The sequence below is a fragment of the Psittacula echo genome, assembly GCF_963264785.1.
Source record: "Psittacula echo genome assembly, chromosome: 1".
Lineage (NCBI taxonomy): Eukaryota > Metazoa > Chordata > Aves > Psittaciformes > Psittacidae > Psittacula > Psittacula echo.
This window is the reverse complement of record NC_137735.1, coordinates 131,144,546-131,171,824: the sequence shown is the minus strand read 5'-3', so window position 1 is coordinate 131,171,824 and position 27,279 is coordinate 131,144,546. Positions and strand designations below refer to the sequence as shown.

Below are 27,279 nucleotides of genomic sequence, written 5' to 3'. Positions count from 1 at the left end.
CTTCCCTGTAGTGCAGCATTACCCAAAATCCATATTATTTTTATTCTTTAACAAAGTACTGTGTTTCCTTAAATAATAAACCTTAATGACAATGATGCTCATGTGAGCATTTTCAAAAGGCCTCCTACGTGCCCAAGCTGTCAACTTCCAAAGCTAAAACAACAGCTTCAGTACTGCACATGCCAACACCTGTGCTTAACTTGAAATCACTGAGAATAACCCCAACCACAGAGAGAAGCAAGACTAGTATGTGTTAGCAGACATAGTCCAAACACTGAGCGATTGTGGTTGTTTTCTTTATGATGGAAAAAACAACAGTCAAGTTTTCCTGGGAGAAAGTTAGGGGCCACACCTACCTATAAGAGAAGCAGAAAAGGAGCAGCTTATTCTTTTGCTGCTGATTTTCTTTCCGGCATGTGGAAATGCATCTAACACTGGAAGACGTAATTGTAATGTAATGCAATTGCAACACTGGAAGATGTAAAAAATGATAGCCATTAACAGTTTTATTGCAAGGCAAAGAATCAAACTTTGGCCAAATAGTCAAGGTTTGTAATTTCCTGTCTTAACAATGCTTACAGTTTCATCTACCAACTCTTGCAAATGCTTTCTAGCTTTTTCTGTTATATATTCAGTTACAAATTGTTGTAAGGATTTTTAAGCAAGGAGGGAGATAATATGGATTAGCACTTCATAAATTGTCCTGTGTAAGCTGGTCTACATTTTTGTCCAGTATTTGATGAGCATTCCAGCAGAAATGTATTTAGGAACAGCAGACTCTGTTGTTGTGCTCCAGTATTGTTGTTACTCTGCATGGTAACTACATGGATGCAGTGGTGTAAACTATATGATCCCCTAAGTATCCTCCACACCATGTTTTACTTTGCAGAAGTATAAATGATTATGAACAGGCTGTTAGCTCTCAGTCGCTTGTTTTCACAGTACATATGTAGTCTGTGTGTGAACAAATCCCAGAACACTTCCCGCCATTTGAATCCTGAAGGGCTGGATTTTACCTCATACCTCTTACTTTAAGTACAGACTTCCTCAGCTAACAGCCCTTCTGGTTTCTGAGGGCCCGAAAAGAGGGGAGCAGGGAGAGCTCAGGAAGCCAATCACTTCTGGAAATATTTCTGAGCAACTGCAGAAGAGCTTGTGTGCTTCTTCCTGAGACTCATCACTACTTGTTTCAAAGTCTGACCTTGCTAAATCCTTACAGAGAAAATGACAGATTTCAGCTTAATTAGCTTTTGTCTCTCTGAGTGCACACAAAACAGTGCTGTGTTTAAGCTCTTACTGAGCAAGCGGTGGCAGAAAGAAGCCGAAGGGCTTATTTTTCTTTCCCTCTGACACACGCCTCTGCTAACGAACCTGGATAATCAGCCAGCCTGTGCAGAGCACCTCTTCTCCTGCAGGAGCTGAAAGTGCTTTACCAGCTGGATGCAGGACCAGATTTGGGACACGCTGGCAGAATTCCCACTTACTTCAATGGGACCAAGATTGATCCTACATGAGACATTATCAAATGCAGCCACCTGTGGGGAGGGAGTGGGGGAATACAGCAGCTGTTTAGCAGTACATGGTAACACAGAAACAAGAGTTCAGGCTCGGAAATGAAGAATACCATATCCAATTGCAACTGCAGGTGGAATTTAGGTGAGCAGAACACTATTGCCTCAGTTGAGATTTGGCGTCAGCTTTCAGGCCGGCAATACCCTGGGACCTTTTCCAGCAAAGGGTCAGAAGCATCGTGCTTTAATGGACACAGCATGGGACTGGGAATCAGGCATCCTTGAGTGCACCAATGTGGATGTCCTTGGAAATAACATGCTGTCTGTTAATAAAATAGCCTCCTTAACCTTTAATAAATCACCTGAAACACAGGGTGTTGAGCTGAAGGCTGGAAGAGGGGATGGACCAGTCAGCCTATTTATTTTCCTGTCTGGAGACTTTTTTTATATTATTATTCTATTTTTTTCTCTAAAATCTTCCTCTCTCCATAACTGTGGACAGAGGCAGGATTTTAAAAATTAACAACCCTTCCTTCTGTGCAATTATCCCCATCCTGAAAACACTCTGAGGGATGATAGGCAGTCACACTCCCTTAGAGACAAAGGTGCTCCTCAGGCAGTCCAGGGTGGATGGGTGATTAATTTGGCTTGAGGCTAACCATAAAACACAATGTCAGTGCAGTCTTTGAGGGCAATAGTAGTTGCTAATCATCTAGAAATGCATGCATTAAAAAGCCATTAGTGAATTTAAATTAATAAGCATAGAGCTGCCTATTGTGTATTGCTTTGTGTGTATTTATCACTGAGTCCCATGGCTTCTCTGAGCTGTTTCTGTAGATTTACTCTCTTGGCCTCAGGCTTGTCCTCAGTGGAGGAGTGAATCTCAGAGTCCTCACTCAGATAAGACTTCTGAAGTAAGGCACTTTAGATTACTGAACCTTGCATTAATATCTTTGCCACTTCCATGACATGCTGTAGACTTTGTTTCTCTGAAAACTCATATTTACTCTGTAGTTTACATGAATTTAAAAAAGAAGCAAAATCTCAGAATGTGAAGTTTATTGTAGTACGCACAAAATATACATTCGTTTCGGTTACCTTTGCATATAAGATTGGAAGATTTAATAAAACAGCAGGCATGGCAAACACATAGCTTATTTAAGCTATATTTCACTTATATCAACTCAATGAGCAACACCATTTACAAATAGATAATCTTATTGAAATGTTTCAGTCTTATTACTCTCTAGATAGTTATTCTACAGAGTGAAAATCAGTCTCCCTCACAAAGTCAACCTAAGTACCATGTCAACCTAAGTACCACATCGACCTAAGTACTACTCATGCCGTACAAATCAAAAAAGAATGTATATGGCATACAATTCCTGTGCTGAGCTTCTGAAAGAGTGATGAATTAGGAAAAAATACAGCCTTTACTGGTCAAATATGAAGTATTACTCATACACCTTGCAGTTCATTTACACCGTTCCGATTTTTCCAATGTTTTTGCAAAGACATCAAAGTGCACATATTAAAAAGTATTTTAAGAAAAAAAAAATCTTTTCTTAGTGAAAAACATTGTAAGAAAAATATTTTTAAATTAAAATGACAGCATTATTTAAATAAATAATTTCAGAAAATGAAAATAAATTTAGGAATTTATATTATGTGTAATTCTGTTAATGCATTTTTATTTCAATGTTTCTGGCAGCTATAGATAACAGACCTAATAACAGATTAGATTTTGTGGATCTATATATTGACAAAATTTCAGAAATTAAAAAATATGCCTTCTCTAAATATGCCCTCAATCTCATTTTTGACCACAGAAATGGCACAATGGTCTTTATACTCTCAGCATAGTCATTTAAGAGATGACTTTGCTTCTTGCAAGTGTACTATGTTCATTTCTGCCCAAGCCTTCTGTTATTCTTACTGCTTCGTCATATGTTGCACCACTAGAAAGCATTGACTTTGGGCATAATTTCTTTTAATACAAGAAATAACATGAAAAAAGAGTAGAACACAAAAAGCAAACCAAACACACACACAAAAACAACAACAAAACCCCCCAAACTAAAACAGAACACCAAAACAATCCCTCCAAAAGAACCTGCTCAAGCCTCCCTCCTAAAAAACCCCACTCTCCCTGCCCCAAACCCCCCAGCCAACACTTCTATACTATAAGGGGAAAGGAACAGAATATGAAACACCACCAAAACTGAAACATGTCTGGGCTGCTTACAAATATCACAACCATCTATGGCTGGACAAATTATTTCCTTGGCTTGTTCTGTTTGAAACTATTAACCAGCAGTCCATATCAATCAAAAAAAAAAAAAAAAAACACCTGGAAATGTTCTTCTGTTTTTTTTACATCACATGGAAAATCTTATGCTTTAAAGCACAAAAGACTTTGATTTTAAATTGGAGAATTATACACAGCAACCGCATAAGCAAAAAGAGAAAGGAGAGCTCTAAACTACAGTCCCCAAAATTTCCTTTGTAAATGAAAACTCCATCTGGTCTCCAATTTACCTCACAGTGTTTGGTTTGCATCTGCAACTGAGCTCAAAAGCTAATGCTTAGGAAACTCATCATCTGAAGGCATGATACTATGACTTTATAAAGATGTTTTTATGTTGTGGAAAGACCAAATCACAAAGTATTCTTCCATATAAAAGTGGGGTTACCTAACAGAGCAGAAAGTCTCAAAGGCAGGAGACAATGGGCTTAACTGATGGAAGAAAAGAACAGGCAAGTAAAAACCCAGTCTTGCTACAGCTGTCAGACCAGATGTTTCAGCCACACATTGACAAGTGATAAAATCAGGATTACAATTTGTTATGTATCCTTACCCGACCAAAAAAGGAAAACAAATACTGTTGTTTCTAACACATTTTAGGATAACTGCTATTTTGATATGTAGAAACAAGATCTTACAAATCCACCTGTAGAATTTATAATTAAACTCTTTTCCCATGTCTTTGTTTTTTGTTACTTTAATGAACTTATTTTACAAACCTTGAAATCTGGATTACAACTGCAAAGGATGTCACACTTCAGCTAATGACAGAAGCCTTGTTCAGGGTAATATTAACAACACTGTGGTAAAATATTACAATAGAGACCATTTAAAGTTTATAAAATGTAACAGAATATATTAGAGAGGCATGTGGGCTTAATTTTCCATTCATGCAGATGTAGTTCCTTAAACCTCCAGATATCAGCTACAACTGTGTGCAAGAAGAACCAGGCCAATATACAGAACAACACATAGCTTTGGGTGTTTGACTACCAGACTATAAATAGATTATAATCTATTTAGACTACAATTCAGTTCCAGAAGGATTTTAATCTCTGCTGTCAGTAGAAGCTGAGCAGAACCTTGACTTTTGAGATCACATTTGCCTTTTGCAAGTTAACCTCTGTTACAAATTGAACAGAAAATAAAACATTTGTATATGCACTCCTATACTCATATGCTCGTATGACAAAACATTAGCAAACTCAATTTCCATTAATCGTTATAAATATTGAGACATTATTATGAGATATGGGCTCATGACATGAATAATGAGTAAAAAATACATTATCTGAAATGTTAAATGCAGATCAATACTCATAATTGTTAAGATTAAAGGGTTCATGGCATTTGAACTGTTGAGATCTTCTAATCTCATAAAGCATACGAACCCAAGGAAATCTGTTGTATTTAACTTAATTATTTCATCATGAGTGGCATAAGAGCCAGGTCCAAAATCTACTTATGAACTGGAAAGTATTCAGGTCCTTAGATACCTCAAGCAATGTAAATTTAACTGCTGGGAGAGAAAAGTATTTGCTTATGGCATGAACACACATTCACACCTGTTGTTGGAACAGTTTCCAGTAACGGAACTAGTTTATCACAATATGTGTTAATACTTTATTCCTTTTTCTGCTAATCCCATTTTCTGTTTTATTTTAACTGACTGCAAGAACGCTACAAAGTTTAGGACCCTGTTGAGCTTTAAAGCTTATGCCAGTTTTCAGCATTTTTATAACTCCAGTTCACATTGTGCTGGTTATTCTAAGAATCTGTTTGAAGCCACTTCAGTTCAGTCCAGCACTGACCTTTTGATGGTGTAGGGTCAATGGCAGGGTTTTGTTGAAGGAAAATATAATGTATTAGTTATTGGACTCCTGATTGAATGCATAGGTAAATAAATATCTATGTTGTATCATATGCACTAAGGGATCTGTTTAAAACCTACAGTTATTAAGGTAGAGGCAACTTTTTTCCACTCTGGACTAAAACTTTATTTAACTTCATTTTTATGGAGCTCTTGAAGGACGTAAGGCTTGGTTTCATTTTAACTATGGGCCTGTTGTGGCTCATAGTACAGCTCACAGCAGCGCAGTTGAACCCCGAATCATTGATTTGAAATTTAAGCAGTCTTAGAGTTGAGCCTTTAAATTATACAGATTGAAATCTTTGAAAAGAGGGGGGTCTTCTCTTGTTCTATTTTCTAGCCCAGCTCATCCTCCCAACCCTTGTCTGGGACTGCAGGTTGTGGAAGGACCTACTGCTCCTCCTGCTCCTACTCCTGCGTTTGCATTGCTGAATGCTGCCTAACTAAACCATGCCTTAGCTCCTGTAGTGATCTCTGACCTGTAGTTCTCATTGCGTTGTCTCCAAGGTCCTCTGGCTTCCTTGCATGTGTATACCTGCTATGCATGAGGAGCAGTGCTAGCCCTGCCAGCTATAGAATACATCTTACCCAGTGTATCAAAACACAGACTTTTATCTATGCAATATTATTAAATATGCCCCCTGAGGTGGCATGAAACCAATAGAGCACACTGGTTTGGAGGATATTGAATTTATTTCCCATGATGGAAGAGGCCTTATGTCTCACTTGGGGGTTTATGCCACCACTGTACCCAAGAGTGATGAGGTAATTTCTTTAAGAAGAATCTCATTGCAACAACATTTGAAATAAATGAAATAAAAGCTGTTTTTAAGGGTAATAATATTTTAATTCAACCACTTAAATCTGACGCTACCAGCACTGAGACCCCTAGTCATCCCAGACTTCTACTAAAGTCAGTCAGTTGGGTTCATTTGTAGAATACATACCCCTAGTCATATCTTAACATAATTCAGATTATTTAGTTTTCATGGAGGAGAATAAAATACAGCAGAAGAAATTGATTTGCTTTTTATGAAGTAGGCAAAGGTGATGAGAGTTGTGTGAAATGCAATAATTGCAGTACTGTATCAACACTGGGGAGAAGAGGAGGTTTTTTGCCAGTGCATGCGAATGAGGACCACCTGTTAGCCCATAGCCTTGGTATGGTTCCATTCATTTACTTAATGTCCAGGTCAGAAAAATGGGACTTTGAGGGCTGATAAAAATCTAATAAAGAAGTAATTAGGTAGGTTCTGTGTGGTGTCAGCATAAGCTTCCAGCCAAGAGTATTGAGTATCCCTGTCACAAGGTGCTTTATATGTAGTAAATACCCCCCCATACCTCCTTTAAGTAGTCTTAATTGGCCTTAAAATCAAGGTACCCAAAATGACGAGCCTCTTGTGAAATGCCTGGCCTACATCCTTTTGCAGCAAAAATGCCAAAAAGTCGTCTGCGTGTTCTTGAAGTACTGTATGACTGCTTAATGTCTGCAGCATCACTCTTTCTGCTGATTAAAGGTCCTGCTGAGAAATTCCCTCCCCCCCACCAGACCTATTTTATAATAGTTAGCACTCAGTGCTTTACACTATCAAAGCATTGTACGCATGCTAATATCTCCTAATTAACTCATACATCTTCTATTTAAAAAAGCATCTAAAATTAATGACATATGGTATGGCTGGCTTTTATACAACACATGCAAACTCAGCTTTCAGGTTTTAAAAGAAACATGGGTAAGCCAAGATTCCTTTCTGAATCTGACAAACACTGCCATATCTGACTTTCAACAGAGAGGAAACGAACAACGATGTAAACTGGACCTACGCAATTATAGACCAGGGACTGAATGCACACACAAACACTAGCAAGGGTGAGGGTGAATCTACAACTTTCAGAGCCAACGTTTTTGGTTCCTTAATGAGGTGCACACCAATTACACGGGTTTCCCACAGACTTTGCTCTCAAGATCTGTAGAATGCATGAGAAACAAGTAAAGCCTGTCGTTTTGGTATCCATCAAAGCTCTCTTCCATGTGAGGAAGTGGCTAATTTGTCATTTCACACTCAAAAAGGCGTGAAAGGCAAAAGGAGGGAGGTTAGATGGAAGAGAGGAAAGGGGGGCTGTGACTCATGAGAAGAGACAGTAGGACTGATTTTGAGTTTGTGTTTGTTGCTGTATATCAGGAATAAAATCACTAAGATCACACTGATGTAAAATACATAAGAATGAGGCCAGTGTTGCCTGTTTGTATGGAAAAATTTACACTATTAAAACTAAAATATGAACCAAGGAACAAGGAACACTTTACAAATGAAATTGTGGTATACAGCAAATTTCTAACTTACAGGTTTTATTTACACATGGACATCTTTTGTTTTATTTAATTATAATAAAAGTATTAATCCCAACAATGAAAATTTTCAACTTAAAAATACATAAGACCTTTGAGAGAAAATCCCAAAGAATACACACATCTGAGGAATGTCAGCTCTGTGTCAAGAGCACTGGTCTCAGCCACTAAATATTCCCCCTCATCGTCTTTTGTTTTTGCTTTGTTGTTGTCTTTTATTTTCCTTTTCCTCTGCATAAAACAAAGCTAGCAAAGGGCCAGAGAAACAGACAGAGTCAAACCTTTGGAAAGACAGGAGAGATGCAGTCAGGAATCCTGTTATTTGTTAATAGGATTTATGCACATACCTCCCACGGACCACTTAGGAAATTTACTCCCAAGCATCTTGGTGGCAGTTTCAATTAGAGTCAACATTTCATTTCAGCAGATGGACTGCAAACTGGAGGCTACTCAAACTCTAATGAGTAACGCTCAATAATTCCCCTCTCTTAAACTACAATTATGCTCTCTCTTTTTTTATGGGGAAAATGAATGCTGTCCCTAAGCCAATACTTAATTTGATTTTTTGCTGTGCCTCTCTGTGCTAGCAAACCCCACCCATACAAGCCCAATGGGTAAATTAGAGAGTATTTTTGCAGATCTGTCACACATTTCTACCATGCTTCTTATTCAGAAAGATGCCAAAGAACTAGAAATACATCTGCACTCTCCTGAAATGTAGCCACCTCTGGGGTGGAATGTGGCAGCAAATATCAACATGGGAACAGAGACACTAAATCCTATGTGAAAATTATGCAGAAAGTACAGAACACAGCTCACGTAGCCTCGGGCTACCCAGAAATTAGGTAAAAGTGTACATCTTTTCTTTTTAATGAATGCATTTGAAATTATTGCCTTGTGTGTGGTACTCCAATAAGGAACGTTTCATTTGGTATCAAATCCCCTTGTACAGTCTCATACAGATTAATAGTGATGGTGAGTTATCTGATTTCAATAAGAAGCAGTACTAATTCATAGGCAAGATGCACAAAACCAGAACACAGTATTTGTTTTTCTCTATGGAAAATGTCCTTTCTTTAAATAGCATTTACAAACTACGTAGACAGTGGCCTGGCTGGCTCATGGTGCCTTCGGTTTCGCTTTTTTTTCATCTCCTGCACATGCTTCCACTTGGCACCACCTTTGTTCCGCTGCCGTCGCTTCTCCCGGTGCCACATCTGTTCACAGTATTCATCCAGGCTAAAGCTGGGGCTGCTGACAAGCTGGATGTAGTCCTTGTACCTCAGCCGGGACTCTGTCAGCAAATCCCTAACCCGGCCCTCCTCATCCTCAGTTTTTTGAGTGCTTTCCATTTGCCCATTCTCAATGATGTTTAGATTCAGCTTCACTATGGTATGGACAAAGGAGTGCTCCTGGGCTTTGCAGAAATAGGCTCCTGCATCCCTTCTTTGCAAGCTGCGGATCAGCAGCCCGTGCTCTGTTTTAATGATCCTTTCGTCAGCCTTCAGCTGTGGGGTTGGACAAAAGAAGAATGTGATAGGTGAGTTTCATCAGCAAAAACAGAGCATGACACATGCTGTATAGTTGAAAGGACAGTAACACTCACCACAGTACAAATCAATAAGTTTATATTCTCCAAGGAGGGGTAGCAATTTAGTGCTACAAATACCATTAATTTCTTAACTGTTTTTCTTGAGGTATCTGTAATGCACCCAATATACCGCTGTGCTTGTATACATCAGGAGTGCTGAGCCCCTATTACATTGAAAATAAATATTACTACTGATTTTTAAAGTGAAATGCTGTGATTCTGATCTTCTTCAATTGGGTTTTTCAAAAGGAAGTTGATCCTGGCTTTGACTCACTGAGATGTGATTAAAAAAATCCAGTGAGGTTAGACAACTACAACTGAGTACAATTCTTTTATTGATAAGATCTGTGAAAATTAACTTGGAGAGAAAAAAAAAAAATATATAAAAGCAAAGAAAAGAATGAGATTGCAAGAGCTGAAGTCTGTCAGCATGGAACTGTGATTTCATTTATGAATAAGGTGCACCTTTGAGTACTAACACCATCAGGTAAGTTGCATATCTGGTGATCTGAAAATCATTTCCAAAATACATGGCAAAAAAAAGCATGCCCCCCCGCCCCCCAAACAGAACAAAACAGGATGAGGCACGAGGCACCCAAATATTTTTGCAGCTGGGAAACGTAGCAGGTAAGTGATTTGCTAGAGACCATATAAAGATTAGTAGCAGAGATGGAAGCAGAAAACAAGACCCCCTAATTCCCAGTGCCAACAGCAGAATTTCCTTTGAAAACGATCCTGGTCTAGCCTGGAACTGTCACCTCTGGCATGCTATGTTCTGCTGCCGCATAGAGGCTGCAGCACACAACGGCACTGGAGGGACCCCAGTGCTGCTTCAGCAGCCCACAGCAGAACCAAGGCCTTACAGCCAGCCTCAGCACTGCTGGTGCCATTGTCAGAACACAGGAAAACATCAGCACGAAGCTGAGCAGTGGGTGTAAGAAGTGGGGAGTGGGGGAAGAGAGAACCAACACAGAATCTGGAAGATTTCCCAGAGTGCACATCTGACCCTCCAGCAAACTTCAGAGGGTGAAGATCAGGGAGGCATGAAGATGACTAAATTAGATTTATTCACAGTGGGTAAGCTACACACTGTTTCTTTATGTAAAAAATCTGCACATCATTCACTCTTCTACTCCATGGGAAAAAGTGGATACATACATACGATTCTCCATCTGTCATGATTCTAATACTCTATCACAATAGGGTCTCTTGGAGCAAAGAGATAGATAACGTAACCTTCCAGGGCTTTTAGCTTTACCCTTTTCTAAGTTTCTATAATAATGACTTTGGAAGGGTTAAATAATTTTAGAGACCATTTTGAGATCACCATTAAAAAGCAATACACGTATATTGTATGCATATATATACACATATATGCATGCACAGAGACTTTGGCTTGTTACTGTATAAGCTTTAACAGTCTTCAGTAACATAAATTAGATAGGTAGACAGGTAGGTAGGTAGGTATAGATAGGTAGGTACATACATACATACATATATACATACATACATACATGCGTTAGATATGTGGATGGTTGGATATAGGCCTGTGTGCTATCACCGATCTGACTGCAACAGAGACAAGAAACCAGCTGCTACAAAATCGTGGTCAGAACATGGCTCTGGCTGTCTGATTCTGTGGCCAAGTATTTTTTGGCTCCTGTCACCAGCTGATGGTGTTGGTTTAACCCTGAGCTTTAATTTCATTGTTTGTAAACTGTATATAAGCATGCCTACTTGGCACCAGCAGGGTGAAATCGCACTAATTTCAGGAAATTCCTGGAAAATCGATTGTCCCAACAGCAGGTGCTACATGAGCACAAGCTACTTTTGATTTACTACACTGAGTTTAAACTAGAGAAATCATGGTCAAGCCACAAATGCATGCACAGAAGATAGCAGGGAGACAGACAAAAAAGACCGCTTTTCTACCACCAGAACCTGCGGCATAGGGCAGTAATCCTTGATTTTATCAGCTAGTGACACTTCATTCCAAGTAAATGTACTTTGCTTAAAATAAAAGCAGGAGCATAAAATGTATAAACGAATCCACAAATAAGTAGCTCTAGGCAGAACTATGTCTGAGGAAGGTCTTTCCTTGTAGTGCTGGATTCTGCAGAGAAAAGCAAGAGCAGGGGCCAGGTAAGAGGGCTAAGAGGCTTGGCTGTTGCAATAAGACAAAGAAGCCCCTCTTCTGCCCAAGTTTCATGCAACATGAAGATCCAAGTTTGAGAAACTTAGGGAAAACGATGGGAAGAAACAGCTAAATTCCAGGCATTTGGGTTTCATAAGGCACTATGCAAGACCAAATTCCCATATTGTCTGAGAGAAAACAGGATGGGTCTCTTTGAGCTCAGGGCTTGATGCAATTGCCGCAGCAGCATCTGCCTATCAGTGGCTCTGCCAGTATTGTAGTCCAGAGCGTCTTGACAGCTGTGCACCTCCCACACTTGGAAGATCTCCAGGTGGCTTGTTTTGGCTGGCTGAGTGCCAGTCCAAGGAGCCCTCACCAGGGCTTCGCCTGTTTTCAGTGAAAAGAAAGCAGAATAATGGCAGATCTAGACTTGAAAACATCACTGGACCCCAAAGTCCAGCACCCCGCTACTCATAACTATTTACCATTTGAGTAGCAGCCAACACTTTCTAGTTGTAATCATGTTAACCGATGGAGCTGACCCCCCATCTGCCTTGGGATACTGCAGAGAAAGTTAACAGAGTCTAAATTGGTTGTGTCCCTTAATCCCAGCCCATCATGACTCCTATTTTTAATGAAGCAGCATTCTTACAGAATGTCCTGTTTTAACCTTGGATATTGATTTACAGTGACTGTCACCTCTTCCTTCTCTGTGCCTTCATCGTTCATGCCTTTCTTATCCTCTGGCAGGATGAAATTATGGCTCCAGTTTCACACATATTGAGCAACATTTCATTACTGTTTCCCCTCCCTTCTCTTTTGGGTATCCTGTTTATGTTGTTTTACCCATAGGTTCAGAACTCTTCCTGTCTCTCCTCTCTACTTTTTTCCCCCACAGGGCTCTGGAGTTTCATAAACACCTGGCATTTCATTACTTGGTAGTAGATCTTTAACCTTTCATTTGAATGCTTAATGTGCTCCTTGGTTCCTGACCTATAGATGTAAAACATATTTTATTAAATTTTGAGGAGAGTGAAAAGATTAGTTAGATAAAAGACATCATTTTGCTTTAGTCAACTGTGGATTCACTGTTGTGTCCATATGACCAGTCCCCTCAACCATGCCATAATCAATAACTCCCCTAAAATATTTGCAAATATGATTTAACAATTCAGAAGCACAAAGACTTTAATTTATTTAATTCAAAAAGCTTGTTGACATGCTTAAATTTGGGCATACAATAAAACTTTAACATGAGAGACATAGTTTTGTTCAATAGAAAACAAATTATAAACCACAAAAATGAAGCAATCGATTACCATTAACTTTCTTAGTGGAGTGGGAGCAGATTTTTTACAGTGTTTTATCAACAAATTATGCTTTCCATCCTTCATGATAAGTTTGCCTAAAGTTACATTACCTGAATTATGGCACATGCTATAGATACTGGCAATATTTGACAAAGGGAAAAAATCGAACACTTGATTTTCACAAACAGAATTTAACAATGGAGGAAAAATAGGCATTGCCAGTAATGGTGGCAAATCTTTAAACAATCAGTAAATTGGAAAACAAGCAAGGATTTGAAAGTGCTGTGGCACCAGGTTAGATCAATGCCTTTTGTCCTTTGCTAATGATGTGTTTAGATAGCTCCCTCTTTACAAATAATTCACATGTCAACTCTTTCACAGTTAAAACACTGCACCTGTCTGGGAGAAGAAAGTGGCTTCAAAGCCTGCCTTCCCTCATTAATCAACATGTGAAAAAATGTTCAGAGGTAAAGCTGGACTAATCATAGGTTAGCTGCAATGCCTGAACAAATTGAGAGGGGGAGAAAGGAAAATGAAGAACATTTGCGGAGAATTCACATTCGTCTTTGTTTTTCTCCTGTTTTCTTCTTATCATTTCATTACAAATAAAGAACAAAAGAACACTCTGGGTTGGGTTTTTTTTCTTTGCGTCATTGTTATGTGCAATTTTGTTTCTCTTATAGTGGGAAAACAATCATCTAACACCAACAGAGCTGTGGAGTTAGTTTCTCTCTTCTTCTTTTCCCACAGAAAAAATGAAGAATGTGTTATTGGTACAATGTCATTATGGAAATGCATGATTCCTATTACTTTCAAGATGAAGTTAACTTCTTATTCTGAGACTGAATTTTAAACTCCTGCATCCCCAGTATATCCAAATCAAAGCAGAAATGTCATGAGCTATATCCAAGTTCAGAGTTACTTCTTTTATTTTTCCCTAGGAAAAACTGTCAAAAATATTAGTCTGACTTAAGAATCTCAAGGCATTAGGGGGGCCAATGAGTGGTATAATAAAATAGAAGAGTGAAAGCATGAGAGCTGTAAGTAGTCCCTGAGCTGCAGAATGAATCTCTTCTCATTTTTCCCACTCTCAATCTCTTTCCCCTTGACCTAAGTATTCAAACACTATGCTACATTCCCCTAACACAAGGTACTGGAAGCTCAGTCCTTGGTCTCATCCAACTCAGATTTCAGGACTGGCACTGAATCGCTGACCTTTAGGCACAAGATGCTGCTGACCAGATATTTGTAAAAAGGAAAGTTACCATCATGATACAAAAATCTTCAGTCACAAAAAAAGATGGAAACTTATGTCTTGGATAAACTGAAATATATCTTCACAGTCTGGCTAAAATGTGGAATGGAAACAACATCTCTTTGCTTCCATGGGGGTAGCTAGGTCACAGCCTTTTGCTAGGCAAGGGGTCCTGTCCAAGAGTGGGTCAAACTCTTGTACCTACCAAACCATGAGATGCTCTCATGGGTCCATCAGAAAAACCCATCTCAGGGCTGTGGGGCAGGAATATGGAAAGGGTGAGAACCACCAAAGAAGAATGTCCTCCTGCCTTTTGGTGGATTTATTTTCACCCCCAGGTATGAATAGAGCAGGAAGGAGAGAGTTAAAAGTGATCTGCACCTATTCTGTCACTTCAGACCATATGGTTTGCTCCAATCCCTGCAAGGAGAGGTGGCAGCTTGACAGCCCTGGAGCTGTAGGAGATTTGGGGTAAAGTACAGCCTAAAGCAGGAGGGGGCTAATACTTTTCAGAGCCATGGGGCACCAAAATTAATGGCTTTGTTGGGAGCCATGCATTTGCTTTTTGCAGTCCTGACACCTATTATATATGCAGTATAACATATAGGAATTTCTTTAAGAAATAAATATCTGTTTTAAGCTTCAGAAAACATCAGTAGTTTAACATTATGAACAGATATGCCCCACTTTTTTTTTATGAACTCCAGGCACTGTAATGCACTCCCTCATCTCAGCGACTAAACCTGCAAGCACAGGAACAAACGTGATCAACTGCGTGAGCAACACTAAATACAAAAGCACTAAATATTTGACTCCTGACCTTAAACCAGCCCCAAACTACAGGGAAATGTACTCCCACTGGCAGCAAAATGACCTGGTGACAGCTCCTGTACCACAGGAGATCCTGTCCCTCCCCACAGGTTGCTTTGCCTGGAAGTCACATTCTGAACCATAACCCTACGGGTGAAATGTCAGGGACATCCTGCTGGGCCAAATGCTTCCCATCTAGTCTGGATTTTGCCCTTTTCCTTCCCTCAGGAAGCTGTAGTGCATGTCTGGGACAGCGCAAAGCCATCTATTTGTAAAGCCAGGTTTAAAGACTTGCTGAGACATTACAGTTCCAGCCCTGGAACTAAAAGTCCGTAACCTAAGTTCCAGGTGCATGGAGTCATTTGCAAAGCATGGTATCGTCATCACAATAAGTTACACTACTAAGACATGCGCTAAAATAACGTACAGTGTTATTTGAGAAACCTGCTTCAGGAAGGGAGAGAAAGAGCAGAAAATATAATTGTAATGGGAAAAGTTGTGGTAATGCATTGGCTGAGAAAAGATCGAGCTGTATGTTAAATATGACCACACTGTTTCTGACACATATGGTATTTCTGTCAAACTGAAGTACTTTAAAAAGAAAGTCAATTGCTCTGCTGATCTTTGGATTTTCTAGGAAGGCCTCCAATTAGGCTCTAATACCGATGATTAATTTTCACTGATAAGTTAAATTAGAAAACTTGAAAAACTTCAATTTCTGGATCCCCAAATTAACAAGGGATTAACATTTTAACCTGCAAATACCCTTATTCTATGTAATATGAAGAATGATTGCTCCAGGTCTCTACAGACCCAGTCATTTATTTAGGCAGCCATATATGGAATTAGGAATCTAACTTTAGGCACATGCACTTAAAATGTGATACTTTTACACTAGTATCTTTATCATAAAAAAAACCCCAACAAACCAAAAAAGCTTCTGTTTTTTGTTTTCCTCCTAAAAATGCTATCTCCCACTATGTTGATTCAAGATGCGCAAGCTGAGTTTGCTAAGAAGGACTTCAAGTTCTTGGGGTCAAAATACTAGAAATTCAGTTACTGTAGGAATTTTTGGCAGGAATAAACAAAACTAATAGCTATACACTGCCTTTAAGTGATCTGATCCTATAATCATCAGTGTGTGCATATGCATTTATATAGGCTGTTATCTTCAAAGATTGCAAAAAAATATATAAAAATAAACTAACAAAACCACCCCAAGGAGTTGCAGAACATGTGCTCCAACTTCTACTTTATCAAAGCTAGATCACAGAAACACTGCTATGGCTTTAGGGACAATATATGGTAAAAAGCTATTTGCCTACTGTTAGCATTCATAATGTAGAAAATCTGTCTGCAGACTTTGCCTTCTAATTTTCTTCTAAATTTGCCTCAAAGGTTAATCTAGCCTTTTAGCAAAGCTTTACATTTCTCATACTAACAGATGTCAGACTGTTTACACAGAGCAAGCCCAGTAAACATTGCTGTGGAAGCCTGCTAATGTGCAAAGATGTATGCTGCATGCTTGCTGGAGCTTCAAATGCCATCCCACAGATGCATGCATTCCCTTACTCTCTGTGTGCACATCCTTAGCGCATTGGGCAGCTCTGCAGTACTGGACATTACCATGCTATCATCTGACCCAGAACAAGTAGCAGGGGCCAGGTCACTGCCAGAGTGAATATTTTGGAAAAGCATGGCAAAATGTAATATAGCCTTAACTTAGGCTATGTTATATAGGTTAGCCTGCCCTAACTTTGTTCACAAGTTGGTTTGACCTGCAGTTTGTTCTACAATCAAATAAGAAAGATAGCTTGAGCTTGGCTTCCTGACCTTCAGAGGCCTGTCTGAACCTGTGATTTATGAGAAAATCAACTGTTTTCCCCCTAAATTGACGGAGATAAAATTCAAAAGCAGCCTTTCAAAACAGGCTGTCAAATCTTGAAATTGCAAATTATTATGGTACAGAAATACTACATTCTTCACAGGGAACTGGCTGCTCTATGCAAAGTTTGTAGCTCTTTTTGAGAAGCTCAGGCACATGCCTTAGTTGCAATACATTGTTTTAAACGATGAATTTGAGTTTCCTCAAAACTTAACATAACTTCCTGTTCATAAAAAAAGAAAAAAGAACACCCTCCTCCCAAAAAAAACCCCAAACCAAAATAAAATCAAAAAACCCTGTTAACTATCTGCTTAAATTTACTCTAAAAATGAGTCTTAAACACATGGTTAGAATTAAGCAAGTGCTTTCCCTGATCAAATATGTTAAGTGCATTTGCAAACTGCTGCCTTAGGGAAGTAGAGCACAGTCTTCTGCCCAGGACAGTTAAAGGTAAATCAATTAAAGCACAAACAATGAATGCCCAGAGGTCTTTAAAGGCAGATACACTTCTAACTGGCTTTTCACTTCAACTACCTGCAGCTGTGAGTGTGCCTGGCCAGCTGATCAGAAGATCTCTTTTCTTTTTTCCAAGTATGGACTGTAATGGAGGTTAGAGGAGGTATTTCAAACCAGTAATCTCTCTCTTTTGGTGCTTACTGCATGTTGGGGGAAGCACGGTATCTATAAATTAATGAAGTTTTTATTATCAGCAGAGGAAAGAATCTTTGCCAATCCAAAGCATGAGTAAGAGAAGGGGAGTGAATTGGAAGTACCATAGTGTCATAGTCAATGTACAGCCTTGTGGGGTTTTTTTGTCTTATCTGGTGGAAAATCAGAAGCGCCTTGTGTCCCCTTACTCTGGCTTTCTGTGCCAAGACATGACTGGAGTTGTAATTTTGGGACTTTTGCCATGAGTCACATCTCACCCAAAAGAGATACTCTGATGGGCACCTGCTCTGGCATTCATCTCCCCAGCATTTAGAGAGTACATATTCTGCATTCAGAAGTTCTCATGGAATGAATTATCATTGAGAGTGGAAGACCGGTTGGGTATTTGATAGTTTCTGTCATTTAAACTAATGTTTGTCTCAGATGAACATTCAACAAAAAAGTGGATCTAACACCTGGGACCAGCTCGTTTGAAAGGGCACTTCTTTTCCCTCCTCCTTTCCTGTTTCCATGGCTGCCACCACAGCAGGACTTGGTGTCAGACACAATATTACTCATGTAACAAAAAGGCTATGAAAACTCCCAAGGTTTGAAAGTCACTCAAAGCCAGTCCGTATCAGTCTCAGCATGTTGACCTTTTGCGCAAATCAGAGGGCCCCTCTGTCACTAGCTCAGAGAGAAGCCAGCAAGAGGTTTTGTAGGGGGTATGTAGAGACCTGGAGGCTTCTCCAGGGCTTCTCCACCAGTGAGGACTCCAAACCTGCCTCCTGCAGGAATTAAGGGCCATCACATGTTTCACCACTTTCTACTCTAGATGCAAGGTGAAAGTCTTTAACCTGACATGTCTGCATCAGCTCAGAGTGCCATTGAAGATAATTCTGAGAGTCCACTAACAAGGAAAAAAAGCAAATAAAAAGTCTTTTACTGTGTAGACCATTCCTTCTCTGGGGAGAGTTGAAGAGAAGCAGCAAGAAATACATGCAATTCTTAACTATGTTGCTTAATATGATAAGGGAATGCAATCAGACACTAAATGGAGCAGAGATTTTATTAAAACAAGGGCTTTGAAGATTCATTTACCTACAGAAATAGTTGTGTTAGTGTTAATTACAGACAAAAAGGATTTTCCTTTTTCATTACTTGCATTTTTTACCACTAATTAAAGCCTAACTTCTTTTTTTTTTCTTCTTTCTTTTTTATTTTCAATAGAATGAGCATGTAAGTCAAAATAAATATCTAAATCTGCTTATGACACAGTGCAAATGGCTTCTCTCTTCCCCACTGCATGCCCCAAATGGTGATACCAGAATGCTATGTGATACCTAAGGTAAAGCAAGGAAAAGTAAAATATTGACTAATCCCAATAACTCCTGCCTTTCAATGCTCAGCTGAATTCTCTGTAGAGGAAACTTGCCTTGATGACTATAACTTACCTCTTCTCGATGTTCTTCTCCAGAGCGCTGAATATACCACCTAATAGAGGCTTGCTGGGACTTAGGAATACATTCCAGAAAAGTTGAATTAAATTCAATGCCAAAAATCACTTTTTCATCAGCAGTTTCATGACTAATGCCTGGAAAGCAAACATGGTACAGGAGATTAACCCTGACCTGTTTTTTAAAGCAATAGGAAAATAGCCTGATTCAGAACAGATGCTATAAGAGTGACTGAATTGTAAAAAAGCAAAAAGGAAACTTAACTTTTAGTTTAAACTACAACTATGAAGGATTTAGAGGTGGTTGCTAGCCTTCCTTTAGTGCAACAGGTTTTTAAGGAGGTCAATAAAATCTGTATCATGAGCTTGCTCTGTTTTAAAGTTGAGGCTTTCACCTTTGAGGAACTTAAAATCTGACCTGTGTTTTTCCCTTAAGTAACGCAACTATTAAATCTGAGCTACAGCTGCTAAATGTAGATTGTACAGTCTGGTTTGTTCATCCCAAACACTTTAAAGGAGTTACAAGGCTAAAGTAAACTTGAGTTTACCTTCCTTCAGTATAATTTGCAATGCTCTGTAGTATGTTTCAGACCAAACACTGGAGGAGCCATGAACAGATCTGGGCTCAATTCTTGGCCTTCTGCAAACCTAAGCAAGTAATTTCTAATCTCTGCATCTCCATTTCCCTTTCCAGTCTGTCTTATCTGTGTCTCATCAGCCTTACTATCAGACTAAAGCTGTTTCTTATACCCTGTCAATAATAGAAAGGAAGGTGAAAGCAGTGTCATCTCCTAAATCAAAAGTTAGCTCAACAACAAAATGAATACAATTTTGGATAGCTTTCTCCATATAATAGGTACCTATATGAGATCTATAGAAATTCAAGCTCCCCGCATTAAATACTTTTCTTCTATTTCACTGTGCCACTGAGATTTCAGTACAGCCAAACAACTTCATGCAGCCAATGAAGTCTCTGGGAGGGAATCTCACACAGTGGAGCACTGAATTTAAATAGGTTTGGGGGCCATTATGCTATTAATTATCATAAATGGCATAAATAAGCCCAGAGCCTGGAGTGGCACAGGTCATCTTCACAGTTTTATGGCACACAGGACTGATCCCGAGCTGGATAGAATTTCTATTGGTGGTGCTACATCAGGGCAAAGGATTAATACCAATTTCTGTGTTAAGTCATTTTACATTTGTCTAGTAAAACCACCTCTTCCAGTATCTCTTTATCCTTCCAAGAAAATGTGACATTGTCAGACTTTCTGCTAGGGTTTCTATAACCTTGAGCTTTGCAAAGTCTTAGATACCACTGTTTGGAGAGCTATGCTAAGCAGCAAGCAAGTAAATTCTGACCCTTGGGTATGAACAGCAGTTTTGTCGTTGACTCTTAATGGAAATGAGATTTTACTCTGACTTTTTAACTATGTCTGTAAGCACACATGTACAGTCAGAGCCCTCTGTACTGTGCAACAGACTTAAAGCTTTGATCCTGTGGTGAGCAGCTCCGATTTCTGCACTGACTCATGCAGAGATTTGCAGCAGGCACCCAGCACCGCAACAGCACAAAAATAACCAGAGATCAATGGGAAGCGGTGGCTCGTCCTGAATCAAACGATTGGCACAGCAATACAATCAATACTGTTTTGACTGCGTTGTTCACTTTAATAACCAGCTAGAAGAGCCCCAGACAAACCCGAGCTTGGTTTTGAATGCTTTTCATTTATTTTACGCTGCCGCAGAGATTGCTGCGTAACCGCAGGATTTCATACTGAAAGTGCTCACTGTAAGAGAAGTGCTGCAGTTGCCAAAGGAGCAAGCCAGACCCTTTGGCATCTGAAAAGAGGGTGTGGGAAAAGGAGGGGGAAACTGACAGAGAACTGGGGGGTAGGCTCTTTTTAATAACAGGAGTATTTAAGTAGCTGCGGGGAGGGGAAGGGGCTGGTTTGGCAAGCTGCAGTCTGGCCTTGGGACTCGTGTCAAGTGTATGCAGCGGGAGGGGAGAAGATGGCGTGTTCCCCATTCACCCCTGTGGGTTTCCTTGTGGGATTATCTTCCCAGTTTCTGGATGAAACATCACACACATCCCGTTAGCTACTTGTAGGGATCTGTGTGATGTTTCTGCGTCAGGGGCACATCTCCCTCCCCTGGGTGAGTGCTGTGGAGGGTCTCCCACAAGGGATGAGAGGGTGCTGTCCCTTATCATCCCAGCTCTGCAAATTTAACTGCTGGAGGGGTATTGTATATGAAGTGTGGGAAAGATAACTGCTTTAATGGTGTTATTCTGTCAAGCACAGCAAGTTTTCACAGACATGCAGAGACCCTCACAGCAAACTCCATTGCCAAAGCAACAAAAAGCAAGAAAGGTGCAAAGTACTCACTGTCTTCTACATCCCAGCACTGTGCAACAGGGTCACCATATTTGACGTCTTGCCTTCTGGCTCGCCTATGGGAAGAACATGCAAACTTGTAACACTTTAGGCATAATTGCTGGAATTCAACAACAAAATACAGAGGAGCTCAGCAGATGTGGACTTGCATGGCTCCCACCCTTCTGCTGACAATTACAGTCTTAACTAAAACCAGCCTCACCCTCAAAGCAGCATGTGGCCTAGAGAGATTTGTACAATTGACATCAAGAGAAGGGCCTGTGATTTGGTAAAACCACTAGGAGGGGAAAGAGAAAAAGCAAGAGAAAAAGGTCTGCCTAGAATAAAAAGTGTGTGCTATAGTGACAGAAAAATCATCTAAACCTGCTTTAAGAGCATGGGGCATGCATCTCCTGGTGAGGTGGACTGTCTTGGAGATCATAGAACCATAGAATAGTTAGGGCTGGAAAGGACCTTAAGATCATCAAGTTCCAGCCCCCCTGCCATGGGCAGGGACACCTCACACTAAAATTCAGAAATACCTGAAAACATCCTTAATGATGTAGGTAATAAAAAAGATCTAAGGTTCAACAGGCAATATTCAAACTGAGCTCAGGATTGGCCCAAGATAATACTGACTAGTAAACCAATCATTAAAATGAAGAGAGAAAAGCTTATGTTTTCATTATGTAACTAACAGTTGGCAAATCTGATTATCTTTAATCTTTATGGATAGCAAAAATGCTTGAGAATGGTCTGAGATGGTCTGCTCCCTTCCACAACTAACTTACCTTCTCATCTCTGGGTGTGTAACTTAAACTTACTGTGATTTAGTGTAATTTCAGAATAAGAGCATTAAAAAACCCAACCAACCAACCAACTCTTCCTCTGGATGACTGCATTTATTTTGCATTTATCTCTCAAGAGCTACAAACCCAAGTTTGTATTTTAATTTTTTAGTAGAAGGATCGGAGACTGGTTCCTCCCTTAGAGCCACACTGAAGATAACAGGAGTGGGACCTCCTATGTGCAGAGCAATGTCTCAGCAGGACAGTGGGTTCCCAAGGATGAGCTGTCCCCTTGAGTGAAGTCTGTAGATGTGCTGGAAGCACAGGCTACTACACAGAAGAAAAACATTCAAGTAACTGATCCACTGGAGGATTCCCAAGGCCAGTCACCCATCCTTTATTTTTGAGCCACAGACTTTTGGCCTTTCCACCAAACTGCACATCTGTTAAAAACCAGGGACCATCAATCTCCATGTCCCAGCCCACCTCAGGCTTCAGCAAGCCTCATGTGTCACTAACTTTGCAGTGAGCCTGAACACTTGCTTTTCTCCTTTCATTTATGCTTCTCTGAATTTAGTTTGCTTTGGCTTTGAGGGAAAACACATAAAGTTCCTTGACACCATGACAAGATGACCTATGAGCCATTAACTTCAATGGTTTGTCTAATTGCTCTGGTCCCAGCCCTGCAGCCCCTAAGGCAGAAAGTATCATTCCAGAGCCTGAGCTCAGACTGCAACCTCCCTGCAAGAACTGCTGTCAGGAAGGCCTCGTTCAAAGAGGAGTGGAGAGGCTCTGAAGCACCTGGCTCAATGAGAGAACTCAGAGCTCCAGCTAAATCAGCCCCAAATCTCCAAGAGACACATGCAGCAGCTTAGGTACTGCACTGCTAAAGCCTGCAGCATGCTCTCTCTCCATGCAGATTCATGCTGCTGTCCTAGCTGGTGGATACAGAAAGTTCAGAGTAAACTTCTTTCACTGTGGAAAAACTACTCCTGATGTGGTCAAATCACAGTACTTAATCTCTGTCTCCCTCTCATGGCTACGGCACAAATACAATGGTTTGTTTAGATCAGGGAATTAGATGTATTTCATTATTGTCCACTCTGGGATACTACATTAAACTCCATAACTATGGTGGTGCCCTGTGCGAAAGTCAGAAGCTTAAGAGAGGTTCTTGTATCTTGGCCAGTGTTAGCCACAACCTGGACCTTCATCTAAGGTTCACATGCCTTACAGCATTCAGCATAAAAAAGGGAAGCAATGGATTTATGATGTTAGCTGCCATAGCCGAGTCACTGTAACACAGACTTGAAAAAAACAATGCTGTCTTCACAGTTCCTTGAGCAGAAGTGTGTAATATGGCCAGAGTATGATCAAATTTTAAGGGAAATGACATGCTAAGTAAAGGGTAACACATTCTGATTAAGAACCTCTAAAATTCTTGCAAGCAGCAAGATCTTTTACAGCATGTTGCTTTTTTTTTTTTTTCTTACCTTTTAGAAGTGGGGGCATATCTGGAACATGAGTTTCCATCCCAAGCACAGTATGGGTCTCTGGCAAGGCAGCAGTCTGCGCAAGCCTTCCCATACGTGTGACATCTGTGCAGTGAGAGCTGAACCAATCCATCCCTGGAACCAATGTACAATTGTTGCTGCAAATCAGGCAAAGCAAATGAATTAGGAGTGTTCTCCAAGCAGCCTGTTTAAAAAGTTCCCTTCTTCAGTGCCATGCTTACAGACTTTCAACCTTGTCCTACATTTTACAAAACAAGGGAGAATTCCTCCTTTACCATAAAATTTTTCTCAGGGCTCAATGTGAACTGGTCAGTCCCCACCTATTCCTGACAACATGGCAGAGAGAAAAGGAGACTGCAGTACTGGAAAGATGCTGACACTCAGCACCCTTACACCTTTGGAATTGTGCTGTAATAAAAAACCAGAAACCAAACCATGGAAAGAATGGTTCAATAACACATTTAAAAAACAGGAGCTGGATAGCCACGACATGAAGAATCTGGGAACGAGGGATGACCTTGTGTGGATAAAACTTCATCTTCTGCTTCTTATCCTTAGGTAGGATGTGGATAATATTACTCCCCTCTCTCGCCAGTGTGTGAGTAGATTGTCTGTTGAGACAAGGGTGGTCCAAGTGCTTGCTGTTGAGCTGGAGCTGGCTCATGCAATACTTCCAGCTGGCCTGCCACCTTCTTTCAGGGGAGATGGGACCCAGCTGTGCTGTGCGTGCCTGAATGGCAAAATACCTCCTTCCGTGTGAGGGAGCCGTGTTGTGCCGGAGCTGCTCCGGCCACTTCTGCAGGGCAGGGAGGGATGGCTGTGGTGTCACGCTGTCTTCCAAACATGCACGTAGCCATCATAGAGCTCCTGGATGCCATAAAACTGTTTCCCATTGGGAGATTCCCAACAGGGGCTGGCTCGTGTGCTGCCAGGATTGGACCACCCAGATTTAGACTGCAATTTTAGAGGAGGGGGGACTGGGTTTCACTCTGTCTGCACACAACTTTTAGCACAATGAGGCCCTGATCTCTCTTGGCTACTAATAAAAATAACAACAAGAATAGTAATAATAATTTATTACTAGATTGTAAAGAGACGTATTTCTAGTGTCCGGAAAATGAATGTGCATTGATTTCACTCACAAATCCCACTACCATATGACTAAAGATGTGTTTCCATGAATAATTACCAGCTCGGGTAAACAAATTACTGTTTGTAAGCAAACGTGAATTAGGCAGGCAAACAAATTCAAATATATCTCCTTCTTTCCAGATACATTTTAAGAGCCATCCATGGAAAGCTTGGCCAGTAAGTAACAGGCGTCAATTGAAAAAAGCAAGCTGAGTGTTCAGTGTACCATATATCCTGCAGTAATTAAACAAGCTCTGTGATTACCTGCTTCTGAGAGATCTCCATGGTTGAGATAAACGAAGGGTGCTGAAAAATGAATAAAGGAGGTGCATTAGTTCACACATTCTCTGTTCTTACTGAAAAAGAGAGCAGAACTTAACATACAAAAATCAAACAAAATTACAGATTCATTTGCCTGGTTTAAACAAAAAAAAAAAAAAACAAAAAAAAAAAAAAAACCAAAAAAAACCAGAAAATCACTAAATTCATGCTTTCAAAAATAGGTTCCATAAATTTTCCCTGCTACTTCTGAAGCAACTGGCTTCAATTCTCAGAGTCTGCCGTCTACCCCATCCTGGGGACTAACAATGGGCCTTCATATCAATTTAAGATCTTATTAAGGACTATTTGAAAGGCTTAGATGGCACTTAAGGGATACATAGGCAGATCCCCTGCATCAGGATGTGAGAGACAGTGAAATTTTTGCCAGTGAGTGATGTAAGAACAGGACAAAGCTCAGAGTATCATCTATCGCCTAATAGAAGATGATTAATCTAAGCCTATTGTTTAATGCTAATACAGTCTGAAGAAATAAGGGATGTTTTTCAGCCCTTCACCCCCTTCAATTTTCTGGATTCAAAACCATAGAGGTAACAGTCATGGATGTTACCACTAAGAATGCAAAGGAATGTCTGCTGAGCAGAAAAAAAATAACTTTTTTTCATTTTAAATATGATATGGTATATTTGCCCTTGACATTATGTTTAAAGAATGCAGCAATTTGGTGCCTATACTGAAACTGCTGATTACTTGGCAGGCTACTGACTAATCTTGGTATTTTCTTAGTGATATTTATAATTGATGTCCAAGACAGTGGGAAGAAGACATGGAGAGCCTTTAAAACAAAGTTTCATCACACACATGTCATATCAAAAGACATATGGAGAAATACATTATCAAATTATTAAAGATCCTTTCCTTACACTTGGAGAACACTCTCTAAGTCCCAAATTAATTTATTTACTGGGTACAAAAAATTCTGGCTTCTGGCTACGAACTCATATAGCACATAGGAGAGCAAATGTGTGAGAAAGTAATCAGAATGCCAGGAATGTAGGTAAATTTAAAAAAAAAATATATATTTTTTTTAAATTTTTTTAACAGGTTAAAACTTAAACAGGTGAAGTTTAGATTGGATATAAGGAAGAAATTCTTTACTGAGAGGGTGGTGAGGCACTGGAATGGGTTGCTCAGGGAGGTTGTGGATGCTCCATCCCTGGCAGTGTTCAAGGCCAGGTTGGATGAGGCCTTGGGTGGCATGGTTTAGTGTGAGGTGTCCCTGCCTATGGCAGGGGGGTTGGAACTAGATGATCTTAAGGTCCTTTCTAACCCTAACTATTCTATGATTCTATGATTCTCTAAATTTTTATGAAAAAGTGAGGTGAAAAGTGAAGAAGAGCTATACAGCATGAGAATAAAGCAAAGTGAGAATGCAAAGAACAAAGAAGAACCTAATAAATTGAAAATAAAATTGTTGGGGAAGACACAAGTCTCTATTTTCCTATTGCAATGGTATGTCCACATCAGCTCCCTCACCAGCAATGAGGTTAATCAGAAATTGTGCCTGTGCAACAGAAAGGAAGTTGGGCTTTTTACAAACTCTATTTATGAAAATGTCATTGGGGTTAGCAGGGCTCCAGTTACTTTTTGTCTTTTTCACTCAGCCAGAATAACCAAATGAAAATAGTCAAACCCACTGAGTCAGCCTTTACCAATAATCAAAACTAACTTTGCTTTATTTCTTTATGTTTTCAATCCCTAAAGTCTTTATCATAAAGAATCTCTCTGCATCTGTGGAATTTTATTTGTTTGTTTGTTTGTTTTAAACCAATTATAATTTTACAACAACAGTCCCAAAGCTGAGACAATAGAAAAATTGGCATTAAAATTAAAATACATCTAATAAAAAAATTGGGGTTCATAATAAGATTTCCAACTAGAAAAGGCAGGATAAATGAGACTGTCTGTGAGTTTGAAACATCACGCTCTATTTGTTTCTGGACTTTTTTCAATTGACTTACCCTAACAATATCAAGGCATTTAAAAATTTACATAGCATCCCTCTGG

The 27,279-nt window shown here is 39.8% G+C and overlaps 1 protein-coding gene across 3 annotated transcripts in view; it reads right to left on the bottom strand.

The window, feature by feature from the left end:
• Window positions 1-2,585: 2,585 nt before the first annotated feature.
• SEMA3D (semaphorin 3D) overlaps window positions 2,586-27,279 on the bottom strand; it is a 146,804-nt gene continuing 122,110 nt past the window's right edge. For all 3 annotated transcript variants that reach the window (XM_080633599.1, XM_080633598.1, XM_080633600.1), the window contains exons 14-18: window positions 25,198-25,239; window positions 23,782-23,939; window positions 21,513-21,577; window positions 19,124-19,263; window positions 2,586-9,544 (exon numbers count right to left, since the gene is read on the bottom strand). In XM_080633599.1, the coding sequence (XP_080489725.1) occupies window positions 9,131-9,544; window positions 19,124-19,263; window positions 21,513-21,577; window positions 23,782-23,939; window positions 25,198-25,239 (819 nt within the window). In that variant the 3' untranslated portion in view covers window positions 2,586-9,130. The remainder of the gene's footprint in view (window positions 9,545-19,123; window positions 19,264-21,512; window positions 21,578-23,781; window positions 23,940-25,197; window positions 25,240-27,279) is intronic.